Raw genomic sequence first — 26846 nt, 5'->3', positions numbered from 1 at the left:
CGAATAGATGGGAAGCGATGAGCAGGAGCTAGTAATTAAAAAGAACATTTGGGGAGGGGTGAAGAAGAATATAACTTTTTGCCATTCTCTTTCAAAAATTGTTTCTGGAAAAGCTAGAAAAGGATTCTGCAAAATCTGAAGGTCGTAAAATAGCATGCAAGGCTCACACGCCTGCCACCCTGCACTGTAGAAGCCCTGGTTGTGATCAGCAGTGGCACATTCAGTCTCTGGCTTGGGTTCAGCAGCTGTCATGGTCGCTGACGCAAGGTACTGCAGCAATACAATCACAGCTATCATCTCGAGCCCCTCGCATGTGCTCTGAACCTCTGTTGTTTGTTATAATACTTGCTTTCAATACTGGATCGATACAAGTTTTTTACTGTGTGGAAGGCATGAAGTTTAACTGCTCTTCCCTTCAGGGTTTTAATTACCGTATGCACCATGTAGTTAGTAATAAATAAGTTGATGTATGAAATAAATTAATTTACCTCTTTAGCGCTGTAGCTTTTCTTTTCTTTTTTTTAATGCACAGCCCCCTTCGTCGCAGCTCAAATAAATATATTCCACTAAACCTTAAAGTGAATGTATATAGATATATATTTATATAGAAAAAAGTACATTGAAGTCTAACTTTGCAAATGTTATTAAGAAAATAAGTGTTATTTATTCATTCTCTGCTTCAAAGTCAGTTCAAGGAGACATTTTAGCGATTGATAGAAAGGTGATCGAAGTACTGCCGATGAACTTCTTCTCTCTCCTTTACATCTCTTCACCAGATACGACCAAAGTCTTCAATCTGTCACAGTTAGAAGTTGATCTACATGTATGATGAGTTCATCCTCAAAATAGTTCTATTTAACTATTCTGGAGAAAACGTATCCTGAACAGTGTTAATTGTGCTTATGCAGTTGATGTAGAATTCAGAACATTGTGGTCGGACCGGCAGCCTCTCCTGGAGGCTGGCAAGAAAAGTCCCAACTGGCGAATAGAAACGTGACGGTCACTGAACCAGTGCAGTAGCACAGGGGCCCAGTGGACGTCTTCTAGAAAAATATATGCAAATAGACGGAAATCAAATTCATCTTCTCACCTTGCTGATCTCAAAATATGTTGCCCGGGTGTAATTTCACACCCGGCTTGAAGAAAATTAGTTCAAAAATAACTCAGAATCCATTTTTGGTATGCGTGTCATTTAGAATTTTCCACGGAATACACCCGTTACGCCTCCCGTCGTCTGTGAGAGGTGTTCCAGTATCCAGTGATGGAGCTCTCCTTTAATACCGGTTAATAAGTCTAGAAAAAGCCAAGGAGATGTGATTTAAAAACGGAGGATGATGAATAAACCAAACAAATGTTGACGACCGTAGGGCTGCAGTAATCCTGTGTGTCGTCAGCGGGGGGGGGGGGGGGGGGGGGGGGGGGGGCGGTTCTGTGTCATCACAGGAACCAAAGTTTCCAGCGAGCGTGCTTCTTGGAGTCAGCTTTGGACTTGCGTTTGGGGGTGGAGGTGAAGGCCTCCTGGGTGTAAGGCAGGGGGGCGAAATGGACGTCGTCCGTGGGGTAAAGCCTCTTCATCAGCGGCTGCAGCTTGTCCTCCTGCTGTTTGAAGTCCAGCTCCACACTACCTCGAAGAAGCAGAGACACACAACAAGTTCAGGCACCACCTTATTGGCATGTTTAATGAGAGACACATTTTTTAAAATCTTATTTTAGTAGACATCCTCCTCATTTAACTCATTTTCCACTGATTGAGTTATTTCCCAGTGGATGCTTGCTTTTAATTCAACCACCTTTTAGGCAGATTAAAGCCCACCCAGTAATAATAACCCCAAAATTTGCATTAGGACATTTATTTTGAAACATTTTCAGAATTGATAAGAATGAATGAATCAGTGAGTAATAATAGTAATTAGGTTAGAAATATAATGGTGGGTGTCTCATGAACATATTATTCTGATTGAATAAATGTGGGATGAATTATGCTGAATTTACCACATCAGTCACATAGTTAAGGTTCCACTTATTTCCTTATTTTATATTTTTACAGTGCTTTTATTCTTAACTAACCTTCTCTTTGAACAGGCCGTTGAATACTCAGTTACAATTCACCATGTCCATTCTTCCCTCATGGACTCTGAATACACTCAGCCTTCTCTCCCCTTCATGCTTCTTTTAAATCTCGACATGTTTTGACTACCGCCACATTCTCCCTATAACCACACTAAGAGTCTATGTTCTCACTTGACCCCCCCCCACAAGCATCTGTCACAGCACTGCTCATCCTGCTCAGACGACCTAGATATCTCGCTCACTTCATCCTTATTTCCCAGGGAAGTTTCCCACTGTGTTTTTGCCTGCATCTGGCTGCCCACTTTGGCTGCTGCTGCTGTGCTATATTTCCTAAAGCAAAAGGGAATTCCATCACTGGAGATGATTGCTTGCTTTGCCTGAGCATTGATTTGATCCCCTTTTTCTTTTTCAGACTTCAGTTTGCAATCTGTGGAATTCTCTGTGCACACACGCTCACAGTGCCTTTCCCTTCTCGGTGCGCTCCACGTTTCCCCAGGGTGTGTTTGTGAGCGGATCTATCTCGACCAGCCATCGTTGTAATCCCACGCCCGCGCACATCTGACTACTACTGGGTGCTGCTGAGTGAAACTCAGATTACAGCCTCAGCTGTGGTTAAGTGTAGAGAGGGACTTTAATCTGCTAAAGCTTTCTCCAGCCACCAACCTCTGAGTCTGGTGTGTGGGCATTGTGACAGGCAGACTTGCATAATGGCATCAGGAGGAGCCGCCTCGTGAAAAGTGCAGCCTGCCTGCTTAGAAGCTGTCTTTCACCACTATGAGAGATTATGCAGTGTCGAGGTGAGCTCAGCAGTCGACTGCCGGCGCTGATTGAAATGCAAAGCACGTGGAATGATTGTTTTTAAAGAGCGAGTGGGTCTTTTTTTCTTTTTTTTTTAAACACAAGCACAACCAGATAGAATCCCTTTTTTGAAAAGTGGACTGGATGTTGATAATGATTAGTATTCCAGGTGAGCTGCAGACACTGATCATTCCGTCTGTTGCATCTCAGTGCAGCCAAATCAGAATTCTCAGGAGCTGGGACGGTCTCCAGGACGGTGTCGCAGTAAAATGTGACACTTTAATGCAGGTGATGGTTTGGGCATTAATTAGAGCAGAACAGACGTCGATGCGGGCGTTTTGACAGTGACTCGAGTAAATGTTGGGTGCTGAACCAGACACTCAGCACTTTGCATTAGTTTGACTCAGGCCAAGAACACTGCAGCTATTAGCAATAAATCAGCGGCTGTTAATTACGCTGGTATAAATCCACTTCAGTTTGTGTTAAGTCAGGGTTTGTGCATATGCGCGCACATTTGTCTGCATTTGAAAAAACGTGTGTGTCTTTGCATCAGTCTCTCTGTAACTACAATGCATCTTGTTTTAGTGTTTTAAGTGGAAAATGTTCTTAATGTCAAAGACGCTTGAAAGTATTGAATCAATTAATCTGGAATAATATCGTGATCTCGATTCACACCAAAATGCAATCTCATTTCCAATCGACAATTATGCTGCATTTTAACTCAGGACTTCCAAAAAAGGTTCATAGTCTGTGATGAGAACGATTTTCAGATTCAGACAAGACTATGAAAGTCAAAACCATATGAAATACAGTCCATTTACCGTTATCACAAACATTGAAGGCAGCGATTTGTTAAAGTGGCAGCCCTGCAGGGTAACACCAAGAAAATATCAGGTGAATATTTCTAAGGCACGATCATGTTTTTGTTATTTTGTAGTAGATATTGAAATAAAACCATTTTGAGACAGAAGTTTGATCTCAAATCTAAGCAACAAAATCATGCAGAATCAAAAGAAGCCTGCAGCCCTAGTATCAGACAACTCCATATTTCCATAAATGTATTTAAGAGCTTGATATGCAAATATGAACGTTATGCTGAAAAGGGATCTAACAGCTAAAAAGGCCACAATGAATCATTTTCAGTTCCGTTTGTTTGGCCCCAAGTGACAGATAAACACTGCAGCCTGTGTAAAGCCCAGCACATGAAAACGCTGCTGCAAATTACCTTCTGATGCACGGGCTAAGAGGTTCGTCCTGAGGTTTCTTGTTCGGCTCAATAAAATCTTCTAAAAATGAAATATTTGCTTTGAGTTCGAGAGCAGCTGCACTTATTTATGCCTCAATGTTGTTGCACCTACACTGCTGTAGCTGCCTTTGCCCAAACTTCTCATAGTGCTTCTGCATGAAACTTGTGCCAGAAAAATACTAGCCAGGATTTAAGCATGTGCCAGGAAACAAGGCCATATTCCTTCATTTTAATTTCAGCTTGCACTCGTCTCAAATCGAATTTAGAATAGATTTTTAAGATTTCGCTTAAACGAATTAGAGCACAGCTGGAGCCTCCCTCCGCCTCCACACACCTTGAGAATGGGGCTCTAAATCTGCCCATAATATTCTCACATCTCACAGGGACAGGAAACTGTCTTATTTTAAAGGGTGATCGAGCGGTGTTTGTCAGAGTTGGCCCTGAAGTCGTCCGTCTGAATCGATTTTAAACTCCCTCCAGAAACCTTCTGCTTAAAACATGCCTTTACCTGAGCTTGTATAATTCATCCCGACTGTGTTATCGTGTCTGTTTTAGATTTTTATTATCATTACACCGTCCTACAATTACTGAATGCTTCTCATAATGGGGATGTTTTTTTTGGGTGTAGAAGCAGCACTCTGATGCCAATTATTTTCTCTAGGGCCAGGCCCAGGGAAACGGAGGTGCATGTGTGTCCACGGCACACATACTGCATAATACCATTATAAAAGTCTTCTGCAGTTAAACACAAACTCGCAGATTAAACAGAATTCACGAGGCTGCGAAATTAACAGGCCTTCGTTGCTCGAATAACTTAAGCTAAGGTGGCACCAAAGAATCCTGTGATCAATGTCAAAGTGCAATGAATGTGTGTCTGTGTCACAAGTGTAATACAAGCAGCTCGCTGAGTATCTCCTTGTTTCCTTTTCATCTTTCAAAACAACCTTCTTTTAATGCTGTATTCGGAGACGGATCTCTAGCACTTCGTGGTGTCTTTGGGGGGAAGCACTAGTTAAACGCTGTGTCATTTTGTGACTAACACACACACAAAAACACACACTCACACACACACAAACACAGAGACAGACACCCACACACACAGTGATAGGATTTCCCCTGCTCTTTAGAGTGAGCCTCTAATACAGCTGAGACTGCTGAGGCTGTGTATCCATTGCCACAGGTTATTTGCCATTTAACCACATTAATGAACCCATTATTGTTATTGGTACCATCATTGGATGTATTTTTTCGATTTATGCTTTGAGATAATACTGCACATTAACAGTGCATTTAAGTTCATGATGTTTCTGCCGTGGTCTTTGCTTTGTTCAGGTCTGTCCTTCGGGTTTGTGTCTGTGCTTCTCCAATAACTGTAGGTAACACATGAATATATATCAGACAGGAGGAAGACCATAACAACCAGGTAGTTGTAGATTTGAGACTGGTTACTTATTCTTCACCGTTCTCAAACAAAAATGGTGAAAGGAGCAAGAATGTTCCCTGTTCGAATCCCGGCTTGTCCTTCTTGTGTGTTCTCCCAGTTGGAAGTCCACTTTCCTCCCACAGTCCAAGGGAGACTAATTGCAGTCTCTAAGTTGAGTGTAGGTGTCTGTGATACGGTGTCTCCAGTTCCCCCTGAGACCCCTTCATGGCTAACATGTGTATCTTAGTATGAGTATATATATAATGGCCAGATTGATTCTAAAACATAGCTTTGTGTCTGGCAGCAGAATCTTACTAAATCGAGGCAAAGTGGCCTGTAGCGTGGGAACAGCGAAGCAAGAAGACAAAAAAATAGCATAACTTAAATTGAGGGGGAAAAAAAGGAAAGTGAATAGTTAATCGTCTCATCTTCGAAACGTACTCAAAAGACATTTGAAATGAAAGATGTATTAGTCTCTTCCCGTCCCCAGTTATCAGCATCTCCTCATGAAACTGTCACAGGCCCCCGCTGCCATTCAGATTTTGTTTTTTTTAAGAGTGAAGCATTGTTGGCATTTCCCCGTCCCCTGGCTGCCACTCCCCTGAAGGGGTCGTTGGATCGGAACAGATTGGAGAAGTCGCTTTGGGCCTCGTCTTTAGCCTCACTCCCCCACTGGCTCTTACTCTCACTTGTGTCCTGTCGTGTTCCTGCTCCTGAAAACGTAGTGTATGTACAACGGGGGGGGGGGAGAAGACACCTCTACATTCTCAACGCCGTGTCTAATCTTTTACTTCAGCGTATTCATGGCCGCGTGCACCTCTCACCTGCCCTTTACCCCACTTTCACCATCTGTGAGTCCTAATAGCTTGTACTCTCCTCCTTCCTCTCTCTGTCTCCCCCCGTGTTTCACATTCTCACCCTGCTGTCCTTTTCTGTTCCCTTATCTTCCTCGAGTGTGAATGTGCTCTTCACAACTGTCCTCGCCGTCCTCTCGCACTGTCTGTCCCACAGAGGATCACTCCTGTAACTATGGTAACCGGCTTGCCACCATGTTGGAAAACATCATTATGGTTTCACGAAAAAAAAAGAATAAGAGGGATATCTTCGCTCAGCAGATCCGTGCAGGCAGACCAGCCTAGCTGCTCAGTAATTTCCATATGTTATAATGTAATGGGCTCTTTAGCCTTAAGCGACACTTAATTGATTTTCATAGCCTCGCACAGTAGATTGGAGACTTCTCCTCTTTTAAACCCCCATTCCTTTGTTGATTTTCTTTTTATCTATTTGCAGTGCAGAGTTATTCAAAGAACGTTTTACCATCGGACAGATAGTTTAATGATCATCCGCTGCCCCTTGTTTTTGAATTTATCGCAAGACAAAATTGAACCTTTGGGAAATAACCGCAGTCCGTTGTGAACAATGGGACGGACCCAGTGGTTTGGACCTCCACCATCGACTCCCTTAATCACAGCGGCTTAAATCTATCTCCCTGTTTGATCAGCACATTAGCCCATATAAATTCAGTGTGAGGAAAATGAGATTACAGGGTTTCTGCATCAAGACACATCACAGCTTAATGCCTGTGGTCTTGAAATAAGTGGAATGCATTTCAATTCCACAGCTTTTCTGTCTGTCTCGTTCCCCCCACCCCCCCTCCAACCTCTTTCAGTATTGCTTTTTTCTCTGACTTCTATTTTTTTTTTCAAACCTTCCCTCTGTCTGCCTTTCTGAGTAACCCATATTACATCACCTGGCAAGAAGGAGTGAACTGCAATAATCTTTTCATCCCTTCCTCTCCTATTCTCAATGTCATGCACGTAATGTTGGGCAGTGAATCTCCTGTTTCATTTGAACGCAACCATTTGGAGGAGATAACAAGCAGGGAGATACAGAGAGAAATTTACTGAGGGAGGATGAAAGAAAGATGGAGCGAGTTCATGATGGTTCAAGAACAAGAGAAGCGGGACCAGACGAGGATGGGAGCTTGTGTATTCTGTTTGAAGTCCATGCCCGTGGAGAGCAGCACCATATCGATCCGCTGCTGTTGTTATGTTAAAGATGGGCTCTGAGAGGACGCCATACACTCTCGGACAAATTGAATATGCTGAGGAGAACATGCCTGGCTCCTCACGGGGGGGGGGGGGGGGGTTTGAGTGATTTATGGACCCGCGTTGTACCCCACGTCAGGGGACCAGCTCCACCCTATACACGAGAGTTAAGAGGTTTGGCCCGGACAGAAAAGCTGCTTTCAGACCTTACCTGAAGTCCTGCACACTTTCCTGAAATTTCCCAGAGGGGCTGCTTGTGAGAACGGAAAATACCCGAGTCAGCTGTGCGGGATGGTTCCTGGAACTTTTCTTGCAGACCCCTGAGTAAACTGTCCGATGCAGCCCGTGGAAGAATACAGCAGGAAATTTAGGGAAAATACACAGCAAGCAAGGCACACATCGACCGGAAGCAAGTGTTTTTAATTGCCGCCTCACTCGCTCAGATTAGAAGTGAGGAGGAGGGGAAAGTTCACCACTGTTACATTAATGTCTGTGAGTCCAGTGCCTAACAGGAGACACAACTTTGAAAGACAACCAGACCAACCGGTTTTTGGAGATAAGGGGCCAATGCTGAAGTTGTGTTGGATGGTAAGAGTCTCGTTCAAAACATCATGACCAGCCTCCTGCAATGCTCTACCCAAGTATCACTCCTCGCCTGAATGTCCCGGAAACAGAGGTTCTCCTGCTACGTTCCTCATATGTGAAAGGCAGACTCTGTAAACTCACGAATCCAGACGTTTTCCCGAGTTTGTGTCTGAAATCAACTGAAGAACCAATTCTGAATAAAATCCGACTAGATATTAGAGACAGCTATTCTTCCCATGCAACACAGTGTGTTCCTTCATGGCTCTTTGTGTTCCCCCACCTCCAGAGAGGTTGTTTTTCATGGAGATCTGGGTAATTAGATTGCCATTTAATCCCCCTGCCTGTGTGAATACAACTGCTATATTTGATTCTGTGTCCAATCAACACAATTACCCATGCTAAGGGTGTCTCTGAAAGGAGAACCCCTGTCAATTCAACAGATTCCAAACATCTCACTCAGAAACTGTCTGCCCTTTCATCAAGTGGAAATCCTGCCAGGTGCCTGTGAGGTTTGTCAAAAAATGAGCTTTCAGTTTTGTATCGAGTTCCTTTTTTTTTTCTCCTTCCTCTGCGGATGAAGAATTTCAATCGATTCCTGCGGAACTGAGAAGCCAGACGGGAAGTTTAGATGTTCATTTAGAGCCTGTTTGAAGACAGGTGTCATTGCATGTGCAAGATCAGAACGGCCAGAGTCAAGAGAGGAATCTCAAACGACCTCTGCCTGCGATCCTTTATATGTAATTCAGCCAAATTTTCTGTATTTTCAGGTAAAAATAAATCAAATAAAAGCAATTTGTTGGACAACTCACTGACACTTTGGTATTAGGGGCTCATATTTAAATTGAAATCAAAGCATTATTTATTTACCGCTGCCCGCATTTTGAGTCCTTCAAACCCTTTCAGTCATGGAGATATATAAATAAAGCACCTTTATCAACACGCCATTGATGTGGAGGACACTGAGCCGCTAAGAATATCTTAACAAAGAGCCGTAGAATGGAATCATTGATAGTTTTAATATTAATGTGTGTCACTGCAGTCGGTGCTGATAGATGCAGAGGGATCATTTTTGCTCTTCACTCAGGGTGAGTGTTGATGGAGGATAGTTGAGCCAGAGGAAGCTGGGCCGTCAAAATCCCACAGAGCTAGTATTAAACATGGGGATGAGTAATTTATGATACAAGACGAGCTCCGGTCTCCGCAGTCTGTCGTCATCCCTCCTTTAACCCTGTGGTCGACCTATTGCCTCTTCATTCCCCCGAGCCCCTCCACTGTCCGTAACATCACGTGTAGTAATTCAGCTCACTCCACTTCATCCTGTGGGTGCTGAATCGAAGTAAAAGCCTCCATTCTCCACCCTGCGGCTATGCAGTGGGACCTGCCGCGATTTAAGCACACTTAACGACACGATGTACCTTCCTCGCTCAAACATCAGAGGGAAGAAAGCTCTGCCCTGTTCCTTCATTTTCAGGAGCCAATTGAAGTTTGTCCAAAGGCTTATCAGTCATTGAGAGCAGTAGATAGAAAATGATTTAAATGGCTCTTCAGAGGCGAAATGCCGACTGAGCGGAGCAGCAGTGTCCACTAAAACCTGTTTTATTGATCGCCTCTCACCCTCTTACTCTTTAAATCTTTTTTTTTTTTCTATCTCATCTTTTTTCCGCCATCCTGTTCATTCGGATTCTCGGAGTCGTACTTTTTCTCAGCACCAAACGGTAACAAACCAGCCAGATATCCACATGTGACCTGTAATTCCTCACGTGGCCTGTAGACTGTGAGTGCCACTGTGAATCAAAGAGGGAGGCTCATTTCTGACAGAGGTGTCGGAAGCTGCGAGGCTCAGTCTGAGGTCACGGCCACCGCCCGTGAACTTAAAGCTGATCGCGTGAGGGCTGTAAGCAAAGGTTATTTTGTGATTGATGTATGGATTTTTAACCACGTTACTATTATGAATCTGTGGATGGTAATTTCTGTCTATAAATATAAAAAAAAAAAAACAGCTGAATGTTTGGTTTCCAGAGGACACACGCCATTGGGTTTTATTCTTGTGTCTCCATGAATGAGATATCTCACCAACCATTGAATGGAACGCTGTTACCTTTGCTACAAATATTCAAGGTCCTTGCTTTTGTTTAATTGAGAATGACCAAATAAATGCAAAATGAATTGCATTTCCATCAAACGGGCTAAATGAAAATCGTGCCCATGGTAAAGATTATCGCTGCGAATCATCAGTAGGTTTTGATCCCTAGTGGTACTGCTCCCTTTCATCTGTTTGGTCCTGATACGTAATCTTTCAAAAGACATGAACAAAAGACTCTGTTCCTTTCCGTTTCCGTATCTAACATTGAGCATAAATTAGCCTTTAGTGCGTCAGCAGATCCTTAGTGTTGTTTATTGAGTCGTAAAAAAGTGATCATCTTCAAAAAGCCTTAAAAACTGAACGGATTCAGTTTGTGATTCAATGAAATGGAATAATTATCAGAACTAATGCCAGTTACTTCTCGGTCGACTATTGTCTCAGTATCATTTCACAAACACATTCACACACACACACACACACACACACACAGAAGACTCTGCAGCCAAATATGTTTTCATGTACTGCACGTTCACGAGGAGATAACTATGTCGTCTGACAGACTAATGACTCTGGGCTCACATCTATACTGGTTGTCTAATGTATTGAGCTGAATCTGAAAGTATGCAAAGGCTCGGTTGGCCTGGCAACAGCACCCAGTGATGATATTTCATGATATTTCACAAAGTCGGGATGCTAATTAACTTCACCTTTCGTTGCCCCGCGCTCACTCACTCCGCAGCAGCTACTTTTCAACCATGAGCCCCTTTGTCTCCCATGTCTCGCTAACCCTGCATCTGCTCAGCGCCCGTCAGTGAATGAAAGGGCGGGACGTGACAATCGGAGACGGCGAATAACATGTATGGATTCCAAGTGATGTGTAAATGTCATGAGTCCCCACGTGTTCATTAACAGCGTCCACATTATTTCTCGCCTCGCCTCCCCTGCCCTCCTCTCTAGCGTCCTTTGTCCACCTGTCCCCTTCTCCCTCCAGGAGGAAGGACGAGGCACTTTTGGATCATCGTGTCTTTGAAGAGTAATGGCCACTAACCTGTAAATAATGCATGCGCTGTTCCGGCATGTGTCGCAGTTGGCCGTGTCCTGTCCGGTTCGATAGGAGAGTCTGCGGGGGAGATAAGAGCGGTGAATGAGTAATTACAGGACTTGTTAAGCGGCTCCCTCACACCTTCCTCCCTCTTCCTGTTTGTCGTCCCACACTAAGTGAGGTTGCTGAGGAGTGAGGCCGCCCTCCTGAGTGGCCTGTGTCCGGCTGCCAGGGCAGAAGGAGCAGCGTGTCTGCCATTAGCTCTGGTTGACAGATCTGAGGTCAGATAAGGCAAAGTGCTGCACAGTGGATGAGTTTCTAGGCTGTACTGCATGGTTTTGTTATCAAGGGCTTTTTAGATTTAGTTACATTTTCTTACAATTACAGAATAAATTATCTTCTTAAATAGCAATAAAACAATAATAATGATGCATCACAATTGCTTACTTGATGTGAACACATGATGCATTCAACTAACAACTATGTAACCACTTGTAAAGTCACTAAATCTAAAGGTTCTGCCCTAAGTTTCACGTACTTTTGTTTTTAACAGTCATAAATTTTAAAGAAAATGAAAAAATCCCGATCTGGATCCACACCAAAACTTATTGGGTTCTTCCCTGACCCATAATTCATCCTTCTACCAAGTTTCATGAAAATCCGTCCAGTAGTTTTTGTGTAATCCTGCTAACTAACAGATATCCAATGGATAAGAGAGGCTCGTTGGTGGAGGCAATAATGATATTGGTTGAACAATTGGTCATTGGCTGTTAATTCTAAATTGACTTTGAACAGGTCCCTCTACTCCCCCCAGCAATGAACCTATTTTCTCAAGTGAAATCAAAACTCTTCTGTAGTGTACAGAGTTTTTAAGGATGCACTATGATTTCTGTTCGGTATAAATAATTGTGTAACCTTCTATTAGCTGGGGTTGCAGTGGGGGCGCTAATTTGGAAATGAAATTGCTCCTCTAAGCATTTAAATGTGACAGTTTTGTTTAGGACAGCAGCCCCTTTGGCGTTGCACAGTCGGGATATTGATTCAACCAAATTCCCATTGAAACACATCAATGACCTTTTGTTTTAATTCCGATGCGTCCCTCTATTGTTCTGCCATCAAGTGTCTCCGAGATTAAATATTATCATGAACCAAGTTCCCATTAAAGATGCCTATATCTCAAGGGACAGCTAAAGACCGGGTGACGGCTCTGAAGGGGACTATTTGGTTACATGCTTCAGAGGCTCAGTGGCTTTCTTATTGGATTACAATGTGGGAATGTGCACAATGATTGACAGTAAGTGTTTCCCTCCTGTAATTAATGACATTACCAAGGACACACTATGGACTCACTTCACCGGTGGCATGGACAAGATGCAAAGCATTCACTGGTTGGTTTTTATGGTGATCGACCCGGACTGCTACATCAACAGAAAGCAGTTTTGGGGGGGGGGGGCTGGGCTGTGAGCTGTTACATATACAGGTAGTAACTGTCGTCAACTACTCTCCTTCACACACAAGCAGTCATCAGATGCTCATCAAGGATTTTATGTTTTCACCTGCATGTGTTTGTGAGTCTGTTAATTAGTAGAATCATGGAAAAATAGTTGTTTGTAGAACATTTCTATGAACATGGAATATGTATCTGATTCAATACATGTACCTGCAATATGGTGATAACGTACCCGCTACTTGTCTTGGTTTTACCAAGGTCAATTTACCACTGTCTCAAGTATTACCATGGTGGCACTGACTTTGTTGCAATGAAGAGTTGGTACTTTTGGTTTTATTTGTCATTGGAGGTCAATGGAATTTCATTTATTGTGCCCACAGCAATGAAACGACAACATTATAAGGGAAAACCCAGCTCAGCTCCTGCCAGAAACAATGTTCTGCTTGTCTTCGACTGCTCTGGAAAATATGTCCACACATATTTCTGTCCCTCTTTGACGAATGAAATCCCATTTCTTTTTACAATTTGTCATGGAGGCAGGAGATATAGTGGCTAGATTCCATGAGAGTTAAGTGAGAAAAATAACAACCCTATCACTAGCCCAGTTCACACCTGGTATTAGCATCTGTCCCGAGTGACTCGAAGATTGCATGTTTTTTGCCCAGCTCTGTATTTAAATACACACATGCGCAATTGCTGTCAACATAGACCAAATTGCATCATTTTTAGCCAGTCCGACTACAAAGATGGGTCTATTGTCAATTTCATTGTGTTTGTATCTGAGCCAGAAGGGGCAGAGCGAATAAATCCACTGCACACAGCTCTACTTAATAAGATTATACCCATTTAAAAGAGAGAAAATGAATTTGTGTTGGTCTGTGTTCATATTGTGGAGGTGGCGACAAATAGATCGACGCATGGGAAATATTAAGTGTAAAAATACATGACCCTGGACTTATTTAAGTTCACACAGCTAAAAGAATTTCGCCACAAGCGTCCCACTGTGATCAGATTTCAACGGCCTCCTCAGTTGTGATTGGATCCCCCAGGAGGGATGATGATACCAGGTTTTAAGTACCGTCATAAATCAGCATGTCTAAAAGTAGCATGGCCCCCGAAAGCCGCTCGATTTTTATCCCCAAGGTTAATTCACATTCAGTTTCATCTTTTCGGAAGCGGAGACATTTTTAATTCTCTCTCAGGGACTTTTGTCATGCTGCCCATAAGGCGCAGCACCAATAAAAGTTAAACCGCTATCATAAATTTCCCCCTCCTTATCTATTCTTCTTGTCTGCGCTATGTGCCCTGACAGGTATAGCAGAGTTGGTGATAACAATATTGTTTTATATTTTTTAGCAGAATGAGGTAATAGAGGGAGTCTAAGCAGAGGATGAGTGCAACAGGGCTGACAGTGCAGCGAGGAAGGTCACAGCCACCTTCACTTTACAAACACACACACACACACACACACACACACATCCATTGATAAACATTGGGGACTGGATCGCGTCCTCAGCACATCTCACCCTTATTCTCCCTATCCCTCACCCTCTTGTTGTTTTTCTCCTTTCCTCCCACTCCTCTCTCTCTCTCATAGAGTTGATAAGAGAAAATAAGAGGGCAGAGTTAATTCCGACAGGATTCCCAGGGGAGGGCGAAGCCAAAAGTGCCATTACCAGTGTATTTATAAACCTTCCCCCTTTTTTGCGCTTCTGGTTGAGCTCTCCAAAAGGTCACTGAGTGGGTGGGGGTCCGAAGGCATAAAAACATGCACACGTCCCAGTGTTAATAGACAAGACCAGCAACAAGTCCCCATAAGTGTGATTAATTAGGTCTGGTCTGCCAACCCAGGCTGATGATACAGCAAAATGACTGAGCTTTGGGCCATTGGATGCAACCAATGATGTAGTTCAGAACTGCATTGCATCCTTTACACTACATCGCATGCCCTGGACTGTGTTTGTCTGTGTGTTTGTGTTTTTTTCTCAGCAGCTTGATAAGAGCTTTTTTTTTATCATCTAGAATCTAATAACACCTAAAGTCCAGTGGTTATTCCACTCCTCCTTCTCCTTCCTCCCCTTTTCCCCATTCCAATAGAACAGTGGATAGATAAAAGAAAATATAAGAATCAATGCTATGGCTCGTCTTTAGCTTTTATGTTTTATTTTGGATTGTTTGAATTTTAGCTCTTCAGTGTGTTTTAGCATTGACAGTGTGAAAATGTATTTATAGTGTCGAAGCGTTTTCTTATTACCTTTTCTCTGTGTGTGTGTGTGTGTGTGTGTGTGTGTGTGTGTGTGTGTTTTATGTGCGGCACGGCCATGCTTTTTTTGTTAGTCCCAGCACATTAGCCACGGAATTTCAATTTGTGTCCGAGCAGCATGTCACGAGCACATGCGTCGTGATGAATGCACCCAGCGCCCATGAAAAATGGAGGTCATATAACATAAGCAGTTATATATCAGATGTAATTGCACTCACAATTCACCTATAGCCTTGGGGCACTCCTATTTGTTTTGTCGGTGACATTTATGTAAGGGGAGTGTGAGGCTAATGTAGTGTGACTAAAGCAGCGTTGGGAATTTGATTTGCCCGGCTCTAGCTACAAGTCCAACTTTGGGAATTGGAAATATGCAGAAGATGATTGTGCTTTTACAGAGACGCAGCGGTTCAGTTGGGCTCAGATGGATTACAAGGGGCTTATTCTGCTCACTGACTTTCACTAAATGTAGGCTTCTGTAATTAATGTATTAAAGAATATTGTGATTATTTCCTTATGTTTATGAGCAGATGGCACCAATAAGGAGTATAGTCACAAATTATCACTTACAATTTCCTCTCCTCTCCTCTCCTCTCCTCTCCTCTCCTCTCCTCTCCTCTCCTCTCCTCTCCTCTCCTCCACCTGCCACTTTGGACACATCTGATAAGCCAGATGTGTTTTGCAGCACACAGGGAGATGGCTGTCCTTGCTGCACCACATGTCCGTTTACTTTTTTCACTCCGGCACACTTTTCATGAGTTAGATGATAAGGAGATTAGGGCTGCCTTGTGCAAGAATGAAAGCAAGATAATTGCCTTTTTAAGATGGTCCAAACTCAAAACTGTGGTAAGAGCTGTTCCATGGTCAATCCTCGTTGAATAGGAGTGTTCCCCTGTTGTTTCTTTACATTAATACACTTTGGAAGTGTACTCTTGTGCTCTTTTGTTCGGTTGATAATGTGCAGCTCACAGGTTTTAAACCAGGTTGGCAGCATCTTGATTATACAGATTTTCTCTCTCCCGATCTGAGACTCACTGCTGGTAAAAACAGATAGGGATCTGAGTGGCAAGGCCCGGCAGTTCACTCAACAAATTGGCCATTTTGTTTGCCTCATCCCTTTGGATAGACAGTCCCCTATTTCAGCTTGCTAGATGCTATCTGTAGCCCCTTTTGTATAAACTCAGTATCAACTGGACGGTAAATGGCTTTTTCACAGGCCATGGCTTTTTCAAAGGCCTCGGACTTGCTAGATAAACATTATGGTGGGCGGTCGGACAAGGCCAATGGTAAAATATCCAATTTAGTATTTCCCTTAATCAATAAAATGACTTATAATAGCTGCTCAATAATTGCACGTCCCCCTTAGAATTATTTGCCCTCGTCAGCATCAATATTAAGTTCCCCTATTAGTACTGTCATTGTAGTAAATCTAACAGAAACTACCAGCTCATCTAAGCGGCATTAGGGCTAATATCGATCTCACATGAAGACACATGCTATAGTTTTCAGTGGCCTCATTAGTTTCATTCAAAGCCAGTGGTATGAGCACTGTCACTTTTTCCCAAAATACAAATTAATTCAGTCTTTTTCGTCCACACACCGCAGTTCAGGTGCTTTGGTGTTGTGATAAGATGCGATAAAAAATGTTCCCCCACGTTCAGATGATTGTTCCAATTTTGAATAAAAGTGACAGCCAATATCTGATATGTTCTAGTCTCCGGTCTGTGATTTCATTCTTAGCGACAGCTTTTCACACACAGGTCATCAAAGCGCTTGGGCCACATTGAGTGAGGTGATTTCTCTGAATGCCCTCTGCGGCAGCGCCACCGCACCTGCATGGGGAATCATCATAAAAGCCCACTGTGCTGTAATAGCACTGCAGGGCACATCCAGGTGAAAGCCACATCATCCCAGCTACGTGCCACTGCCGTCTCTCTTTTTCTTTGACACTCATTGGGTGGTACAGTCGAGGCTCTGCTGAGCAGCTGTCATGCACACAAGCCTGTTCCAAAGATCTAGAAATAATGTGACACATCAAGAGGGCACTTTTGCTGTTCACGCTGAATCATAACTGTTTTCCATCTGTCTGATGTTTCCTCAGTTTAACCCTGTTCTGAATCGTGATTTGTACTTTTTGGACATTTCTCTCTTTTCTTTTCTTTTTGCCATTTCAACCGTTTAAAGTTGGGAGCTGCTGATGCAGGTATCGATACTGAGCCGTTAGAGAGATCTGCCATAGATCTCAGTGCTCTGTGAATTGATTCATATAGTCAGCACTTTTCCAGGTCAGGTTTTAGTCCCACAACCATCTCTGACCTTCCATGAGAATAATTCTAATAGTTTCTATGCAGGGAGCTGGACCCATTTTAAGTGAACACTGGGGTTGCATTGGTACGCCCTATCAGCAGGGACCCTGAGTAGAGACAAGTTAATAACTAGTACAAGTCATGTAAAGCATAGCAATAGAATTACTATGAAATGTCTTACCCCTCTCTGTGAGCCTCCCCCTTTTCCAATTCCTGGATGACTCCCAAAAGCACCTTGATGGTCTCCTGGCTGGAGCTGATGAGACTTTCCATGGCCTGCAACTGGACTTTAACATCCTTGTCCGGATTCATAGGCACTATTTGCTTACAGGCCTCCGGTGTTTGGTCGGGCGGTGCTCCCCCGGCCTCACCACCTCTGCAGGGTGACAGAGGCTCCTCCATGTCCCTTAGAGGCCGAGCAGATAGCTGTCCTGTGTGGCACTGTGCCTGTGTTGTACAGCCTCTACTGGAACGTGGTAGTGTCTCACTCTGCAGCCCGTTGAGCTGGAGACCTTTCTTCCGCTTGCTCCTCACAGATGGGCTGTCCAGGCACTCCACCTGCGTTAGGGAGTTCCAGGAGATGGGGCCCGAAACCTTGGTGGCCCTGTCCGGCAGGGTTCGGGATGAGCCCTCCTCCAGATTGAGCAGCTGCCTCTTGGCCGAGCCTATATCGGCTCCCTTGTGTTGTAATCCTGTCCTGGCTTTCAACGGGACACTGCAGAGCTGGTACTCTGCCTGTGCGCCGGCTCCACTTCCTCTCGATGTGTCTGCAAGGCAGTCTGTGTCTGCAGAGCAACTGAGCAGCAAAGCGTCAGAGCACAGGCCATCAGGTGCAGTGTGCTGCTCCACTGTGGCAATGCACTCATTAGTATGGAGCAGAGCCCTGGTCCTCCGGACTCCACTCCCGCCGCAGGCTCCCTCCTCCTCCTCCTCATCTAAACCCTGCTTAGCAGCCTTGGACTGCTTCACCTCCATGACAAAACCGTTATTCTGACCTTTATAAGTTTCCACAGCCGCCACGTCTTTATAGGTGTGGCCTTTTTTGCGCTCAAACGGAAAAGTCTGATAGCGCTTCTTTAGGTCAGGCGACGTCTGCACGCCCGTGCTCCTTGTGACGTTCGGGATGGATCTGCGTGCAGGGACAGTCATGTACTTGCGGTATGCCACTTTGTATGAGATAGGCTTGCCACCTTTCCCCGCCGCCTGCAACTCTGCCTCCCTTTGCTCGTTCTGTGCCTCACAGATATCCTTGAAACGCACTTGCAGGGCCTTGTTCCTCTTCCTCACCTGCCGACTGGCTTCAAGGGAATACTTCACCTCAAGTGCCAGCGAGGCGGACGGCAAGGGGGCTGCCTCCGAGTCAGACTCTGAGTTGGTGAGCATACATTTGCCACCCTCCTTGCTCACCATTTTTCCTGTGAAGCATGGAGAAGAGATGCTGTGTTAGTCATTGGTAATGAAGGGTTATAAAAAAGACACTTGCAGACAACCCATTCGACAGAGCACACATGCTCTCCTAGCTTTGGGACATGGGAGTTACTTGAGCAATTATTTAAAGAATATTTAAACTATATCATCATCAACATTTTATCCTAAAATTCTTATTATGCAGCCAAAAAGCAAATACACATTTTTAAGAAACGTGGCATTTAAACTAATTTGCTTAAGTAATTGAGTATTACCAAAATAATTGAGTTCAACATTAGATAAATTTTCTTTACATTCGAGAATAAAGGGTATGATTATACTCTTGAAAGAAAATCTCATAGTTTCCCTGTCATCATCGTCTTTTTTATATCTCTTTGTACTGAAAAACTGCGAAGCAGAAGCATTAAATCTCTATGAAGGCAATTATTTCCAGCACAATGTTTTATTTGCTAGTCGATGCCAGATAAAACATCTTTCACTACCAGTTGCATCTCCTCCCTCTTGCTTAGTCAATCAGTCTTTGTTTCTCAGTTTTGCAGTGGTGATCTGTCGCTACGCTTACAATCATGCACTCAAACACTCCAATCCATTTAGTTAACAGTGGCAATTCACTGTTCACTGTACAGATCATTATGCCGTAGGTCTGCAGTATATTTTCATAGCTACAAGGCTCAGCTTTACACTTCTCTGTCTGACCTTTACCTTTAAGGGTAACTAATCAAATAAAGATAGGAAATCAGCCTATTTGAGGAACATTTGCTCTCCCTCAGCGTAATATGACTTTTCCATCTGATCTGGAGATGCTTAAAATCTGGGCGATATCGGCAAGCCTTTGTCAGGGAACTGTAAAACAACCCCCTGAGGAGAATCCTCCTAAACAGAGATAATGAATTATCTTTCCCCCACTACCACAGGTATGGAAGAGACATAACAACTCTGCAGTTTGCCTCTGAGGCCCCGACAGAATGTAATGTAGAATGTAATTCTCCCTCCGCCTGCTGATTTACAATAAGCAAACACTCCACACACTCATATAGATGCTGAATCAGATAGGGCAATTATCTGTCTCCGCTTATCTGCCCCGACTGCTCACCGTCAACAGTGAATGACTTCCCATTTGAAACCTAGGTCTGTTTACCTAGCTGGGAGCTACACAAAGGACATTTTGTCTCGCTGTCTTCTCCATCACATTATCACCCCGGTTCCGTATTAATACATCGCATTGTGCTAGGTCTGTCCGTTAGGTGAGAGAAAGCAGTCTGTCATTGTCTATTTCATCTCAGATTTAAGATAACACTCTCATTTACAGACATTAATAGTCCCTTTTAGAGTTGAGGGATCATTTATAGATATTAAATATTATATGTTGGCATAATCATTAAGTCATTTTTCTGTAGATGTTGTTAGGCGAAGGTATTTTTTAGCGTGAATACATGAATTAATATAGATGTTAAAGGCTTTTCCTATAATTATGACGTCCTCAAAAATTGCAGAGCTGCTCCTCCTCAAGTCCGTTTGCAGTGAATTATTCCTTTGCATGTTGCCAGGTGGCAAATATCTCTCTAAGTCCTGTTTTCTGAGAAAAGCCCCAGCAGAATTTGTTTTGTCCTAAAAGGAAGTTGTGTTTGAAACAGTATAAACCATTAAAGACAAATGTACACCGCCGTGATCAAAATCGACAGGCCTCCCCTGAAACCCTCCAGTCATTCCCCCTGTAATGTGTCAGAAAACACAGTCTGAGAGCTACGCAGCATCCTTGTGTAGACCGAGATGGCAGGTTAGTGCTGTGCAGGCAGATATTTGTTTGATTCTCAACAGACGGATAAATACAGTAGTGAAATTGACAAGGGAGTACAGTGAAATGGAGTTTTGTGGAAAACTAACGAAAAGCCCTTTTATTTATTAAATCATATTTGGGCTTGGGTCAGATTCTGCCAATTTTTTCTTTTTCACAATTGTCTAAAACGTGCCTGTAATCACAAAAAAAATCCTGGCTTTGGTTTTTGAAACAAAATAAAAACTGCCTCAGGCGGGGCTCAGTTAATTCTTTCATGGGCTCAGACAGAAAATTGCAGTCTGAGCTTCCCTCTAATCACAGTTCGTGTACAGGGCCACATTACACGAAGAATTGACAAAATACAACATATTCACAGGATCTCGAGGAAGAATTCCCCGTAGTCAGTGCAGTTATTAACAGAGAAAGGTCAGAGGAGGGCAGGAAATAAAACCCTAAGTAGTCACCAGGGACTCCAATTAACAGTATTGCCATAAAGATGCAATAACTTGGTGACTGCTGACCCACTCGCCAGCGTCGAGTGAGTTGTGAATGCAGAGTGAATGCAAAACAAAGCAAAGGGGTTGGATCAGGGCTCCATGTTTAGCACAAGCCAATTCAATCATTTTCCAATGGTCACCCTGGCTCTGCAGCATTTGAGGGATTTCGGGATGGAGAATGTCCGACACTGTCACTTGTCCGTTTGACCATGTGACGTTTTATTTCCGGATTATTACTTATTATTTATTCACTAGCATGGCTGGGTCTCGCGTGGTGCGTCCCTCTCATCGTCCTCTCCATGTTTGTTTAATAGATGGGATTTGAATCAGACCCTAGGCTGTTACCCTCGGTGGAAGCTTCTATATAGTTCAATAAATAATATATTCAATATGTTCAAATGCAATTCAAGATGCCAATCTGTTCTACACCATTGGATATTGAGAAAGTAATGGAATCTGTAAACACAAACAGCAACAGCAGTTTTTCTCAGTCCTTTCTATTCATCCCCCTCTACACAGGCTCCACGATACATCCAGTTTCAAGCTATTGTATCATATCCTCATTTAAAGTTGATCCCTTTCGACATGTCAGCACTGCAGGCTGAATGATGTGTCCGTGACTCCACATATCTCATTTGTTACCCAGCGGGCCCGGGAAACTGTAGCTGCACTCACATCTCACCTCCGGCTCGAAAGCCTCCCCCGGCCTCTTGCATAAATAGCATGACTCATCACGCAAACCTGTGACAACTGTCCCTTTTTAGGGTGGCCCTGATCCTCTCTTTTTCATTTAGGGGTAACTAAGTGAAGTGAAATGACCCACTATTTTCCTACCAACAAGCGGGCCACACAGGGTCATGTACGCTTGGCAAAGCGCATCAGACACATTCACTGCTGACCTTGTTTCAGCAGCGCAGCTCCCACAGCTGTCACAGAGGCACTTGGGGTCATTATTTGGGTTATTTCTAGGGACGCAAGTGAAGTTGTGTCCATGACGAGAATCTGTTGAGCATGACTGGTTCTTGGGGAGAGTTTCCGGGCCGTTCTTTGAAGCTTTGCAGTGCTGCAAGGACAGTCCCCATTACTGCGGTAATGCAATTCATTATTCTTTAATGGAAATGGTCTTTATTCTCAGAGCAAGTGCTCAATTAACACAACACACCGTGAATTCAAAGCAGGATCCCGTATTACTGTCGTTATTTTTTGAGGTGCATAATATGAGTCAGCAGTTTTGTGACTGGCAGTTATCTAATTGAACTTTTGGTTGCTGGGGGTAGAATCTTAAAAAGGTGGAAATCTTATTTCCCGATTCCACTTGGGGGATTTGATGTTTACCCTAACTTTGAGCCTGACTAATTTTATTTTATGGCTTCTGCTCCAGCGAAGAGAAAATTCATTAATATAGCATGCATCACAAAACAGGTGAATTGATTAAAGCCTGCAAATATGGCTGTACATGACAATTAGCATCAACAGTTGGAACAGGGTTTCTGGTTTCAACAAAAAAATGTTTTAAGTTATGCTCAGTGTATGTTACACCTCCGGCAGCCTAGAACAAATTGTCGTATATTACAACACACAGTTAGTGAGACCACTTTGATCTTGGGCTGTATTGCATGCTTTGGGTCTCTTAGTTTGAAAGGAGGAAATTCTCGCTACATAATAAATTTCATTCAAGGATATTGCAGTTACTCTACCAGTTTTCCTTGGATATGATATAAATTCTCAGTGATGCTGTAACTTGTACAAAAAACCCACTGCCCTGATGTATTATTAAAGTAAGACAAAGAATATAAGACCTTCATTTAATTTAACACAACCAGCAATTACAAGTATGGGGTTTCTTTAGTGCAAAGAGTCTGAAGCATAGATAACACATTCGCTGTTAAGTAAAGTCAACAAATCAAGGAAAACAATCTAACACACGTATCCTCAGTCCATTATGAATCACCTTTCGATTGAATCACCAGACAGCTACTGTAAATATGATAAGCTCAAGGCGATCTTCAATAACGTCTCAGAAAAACACACACTCTGCTCTGATTGTTTATACAAGCGTTTCTTCAGTCAACTGCAGTGGTCAGGAGGACACTGAACCCACTGCGAAACCTAGTGTGGTTAGAGTCTTATCATTGAGCCTTTGCAAGACATCATTTGCTAACAATAACAAATTCTGTGCAGGTATTTATTATTGCATATGATCTACAACAGAATTGGGTGGTAACTTCAACACAAATGTTTTCGCTGGTGGGCTTGAGTTTGCAGATTTGGGAGGTTGTGTGTGTCTGGCTGATGTCTTGTCGGTCCCTGAGATGTGTGGTATTTCCATTGAAAATCACATGTTGCACATTACATATAGGTTCCCCTTCTGTCCAGCTCTATGTCATCCTCACAGTTATAAAATAAATCTGAAATGTAACCAATCACCTGCAGTGAGACCTCTCCTGGCGCCCTCAGAGTTGCAGCTTCCACTATGTGCAAATGTGACTTCCAAAGGAATACATTCAAACATCGATTTCAAGATGATTCGATATGGGATCATTTAAATGAAGATTGATTTGAATCTGAGTGACGCTAATCTGCCTAACAGTGACCTGTGCACGGAGGAGGTTGGCTGTGAACTTGACCTGCACAGAGCTCTGACCTCAACCCCATCAAACACCTGACGGATGAATTGGAACACTGTCTGTGAGGCAAGGACAAATCACTCTGCATCTATGAATGACCACACCGAAGTCCTTGTGGCTGAATGCAGGCAAACTCCTGCAGCCAGGTTTCCCCCCTCATGGAAAAGCCCTCTCAGAGAAATAGAGATGTTGGAGGAGCATATGCAAAAGTTTGGTAATGAGATATTCAACAATCACATATGGCAAAACTTCAATATAGTCTCTGTACCCTCCAATCTTCACAGGCTTTACTCCTCTCTGGCACATCTGTGTTTATTTGCTGAATAAAAATAATAGGGAAATGTGTGCAGCCAGCTTGCATTTTTTAAATTAGAGACAGAGTGGGCTACCAGCTCCCCGATCGCTGCAGTTTGACATCATTACAGCTCCGCGTGTTCTCAGATGCTGCTTGAACGAAGGAGTGCAGCAGCATCATCACAGACGTAGGAGCTCCAAACTTTCCTGTAATCCAGCTTTATCAAGGTGTGTTTTGTCCTCTTTTCTCTCGGTCGTCAGCTTCCCCTCATAATTACACAGGGCTTAGTAGTGTTTTGAATAAGTCTTAATCAGCACACTGATTATGCAGTAAAAAGATATGCAGGCTCATAGTTTACTTAAGATTGTGTTGGTGCGGTCAATTGACAGTGCAGGGTTTACTGCTGGTTTTTTATTTTCTGTTTGTGCTGCAGCACGAGAGAAGCTCAGGGTTTGATGAGAGAATATATATATATATATATACAGCTGAGTGATTGACTGTACAGGTCAGTGTTGAGGCATAACAACAGTGCTGTGCATTAGTTCGACACCAAACGCAGCAAATCCTTTGTCACTTAATGGTAGCTTAATGCCGCGAGATGGAACGCCACTGGAAATCACATGGTTTTAAGGGATTGTTTTTCTAGTAATTGTTGCTCCGTCAACTGAACTACTGCTCTGGTGCCAAACACCATGTTGAAGACTTAGCACAGAATTATAATTTAATATTGCAATAATGGCTAAATAACACCAGGAACATATTTGTTGAAATATACTTATTGTTTTCTCCAGTCATGTGTCAACCCTGATCACAATCACACTCCGATCCAGGTTTACTGAAACTTTTCTACGTCAAAACACTATATAAAGACTATTTACATTAACTTCTGATGGCGTGACTGGATGAATCCAGATCTGCTGTTAATCCACGGCTTTGAGAACATCCCTATATATAGATTAAACCATATGCACCACATTTATTGCAATGCCATGTGTGCACTACTCCTCACATTCTCACCCCCACGCTACTGTCTGTCTCTGTCACAGCATTCACTCGGGCAGCTTTAATCCAATTTGGATTAAACTTGACGAGTAGGTTGGGGGTCGGATCAAGACCTGTGTTATTGTTTTATTTATTTTCATATCAAGGTCAGCATGGCATCACATTTTGAGCATCATGCTAATGCTTGGGAAATGCATTGGAAGAACATGTACATCCATAAACAGGTCTTTAATCGTATTAGTTCATATTTATGCGGATTCTTCTATTCACAGTTCAAAGGTCTTAGTCTCAATTTACATTTTAAGTTGTATTATTTACCTGACCTGCATCCCTTTAATAATTATCAAGCCACAATATTTCATAAATTTGTTATATTAGTAATATATCAGTAATATTCAACTGTGCCTAAAATCCTAGAATCCTATAAAATAAAATGTGTATGTGAGGGAAGACAGTGCATGAGACTTTGCAATTAAAAGACCTAATCCAGACTAACAGCCTCGCACTGAGAGCTGTGAACGTCATAAGTCAACTTTTCACCTCTGGAGTGTGTATTGAATGAAATTGCTCTCATGAAACAACAGTCACTTGTTATCCTTGAACCGTAGCCTTATCATTTTTACTCACTGTGTCACCACTGAATTGTTCCTGTTCTCTTTGTTAGGTCTTTACTCATTGTAGTTAGTCGGCTCTGTGTGCTCTATACTCCGCCTGCACCAAGGTGGGCTCCCGGGAGCTTGATGAATTCACAAGAAGCCTGTAATCCATACGTCAGTGAACACAGCGGCGGCGAGATGGAGAACAGACCTCAGGAAAAGGATGCGTGCTGCAGAGGCTGCATGATCCACTCAGAATGCATAAGCTCACGTCCTCCTTCCCTCAGCTCTTTGTCTTTCTACAACACGTTATATCTTTCTCCTTTTCCTTTTCTTCCCATTCCCTTATGATGATTTTTCTCTCTCTCTGACTGTTCAATCTTCTCTCCCCCTCGCTTTGCTTTCAAGACACTATGGTTTCAAAGTTGTTGTGGAACTAGTGAACTCTCACATTCCTCCTATAGACATTCACACACAACTACACAGGACTTACCACAGAGCAGGGACCAGTCATGATCCAATAATTCTTGGTTGAATCAAAAATACATTTGCAGCTTTTAACTAACACTCTGTCCTCGGAGGGAAGGATTGACAGCATGGGTACGTTTCTAAAGTGGAAGTTCGCAGTGTCCTCGGAACCCTTAACCTGCACAGATCAATAACCTGTGTCCAGAAAAAGCCACAATTAGAGTCAAAACAATCGACCCTCAAAAACATATTATTTGTCATTTGAAGCAACTACCCAAATTTTCTTTTATGTACCTGGAAATAACATTTTCATTCTAGTTTTTCGACAGCTGGTCAGAACAAAACAAGTGGTCCCTAAGCCCTGGGAAATTGCGCTGAACATTTCTCACTCTGTTAATTGCAGAAATAATAAGTAGATACGATTTTATGGGAAAGAATTGTCCTCCAAAAATTAACAAAACAATCGGCAGGTCGGTACGAAAACTTCGAGTAAACTCATGGCTTCTGTTCCCTTGCCTCTGGGACTCCCGGAGCCCCAGCTGACAGGGCCTCTACTCAACTATTCACACACATACACCAGCGCACACCGGCAGCAACACCCAGGTGGGATCAGATGCGAAGCGTCTTTCTCTGCTTCTTGCAGCAGACGCCTAAAGTTGTCCACACACTCACACTCACACTCTCACACACACACACACACACACTCACGGCTTTTCCACCTCAAAAAAAAACAGACGCACAAGATCCACCTCAGCTGCGATGTGTTGTTGTGGCGCTCCCAGGGGGGAAAAAAAATCGGACTCTTAATGAATAATCCTATTAGCACATGAAAGGTAACATCTGGC

At 43.2% G+C, this 26846-nt stretch overlaps 2 protein-coding genes across 3 annotated transcripts in view; one reads left to right on the top strand and one right to left on the bottom strand.

The window, feature by feature from the left end:
- dock1 (dedicator of cytokinesis 1) overlaps positions 1-26846 on the top strand; it is a 160912-nt gene that overhangs the window by 67737 nt on the left and 66329 nt on the right. The window lies entirely within an intron of this gene.
- Positions 1424-18721, bottom strand: LOC133975844 (inhibitory synaptic factor 2A). Its single transcript, XM_062413858.1, has 3 exons — positions 17493-18721; positions 11302-11373; positions 1424-1621 (listed from the first exon to the last, which is right to left on the bottom strand). Exons 1-3 carry the CDS (start codon positions 18719-18721, stop codon positions 1438-1440), a joined length of 1485 nt encoding a protein of 494 aa, XP_062269842.1. The 3' UTR covers positions 1424-1437.

Source organism: Platichthys flesus, chromosome 20, assembly GCF_949316205.1.
Source record: "Platichthys flesus chromosome 20, fPlaFle2.1, whole genome shotgun sequence".
Taxonomy (NCBI): domain Eukaryota; kingdom Metazoa; phylum Chordata; class Actinopteri; order Pleuronectiformes; family Pleuronectidae; genus Platichthys; species Platichthys flesus.
The sequence above is the reverse complement of the archived record's forward strand: the minus strand, read 5'-3'. Positions and strand labels throughout refer to the sequence as shown.

Bases quoted from the DNA above. Each gene is read 5' to 3' on its own strand.
- LOC133975844 (XM_062413858.1), bottom strand. From the start codon at position 18,721: ATGGTGAGCAAGGAGGGTGGCAAATGTATGCTCACCAACTCAGAGTCT. The intron at 11,374-17,492 runs GTAAGACATTTC...TCTCCCCCGCAG, and splicing joins GGGGAGGCTCACAGAGAGGG to ACTCTCCTATCGAACCGGAC. The intron at 1,622-11,301 runs GTTAGTGGCCAT...TCTTCGAGGTAG, and splicing joins AGCGCATGCATTATTTACAG to TGTGGAGCTGGACTTCAAAC.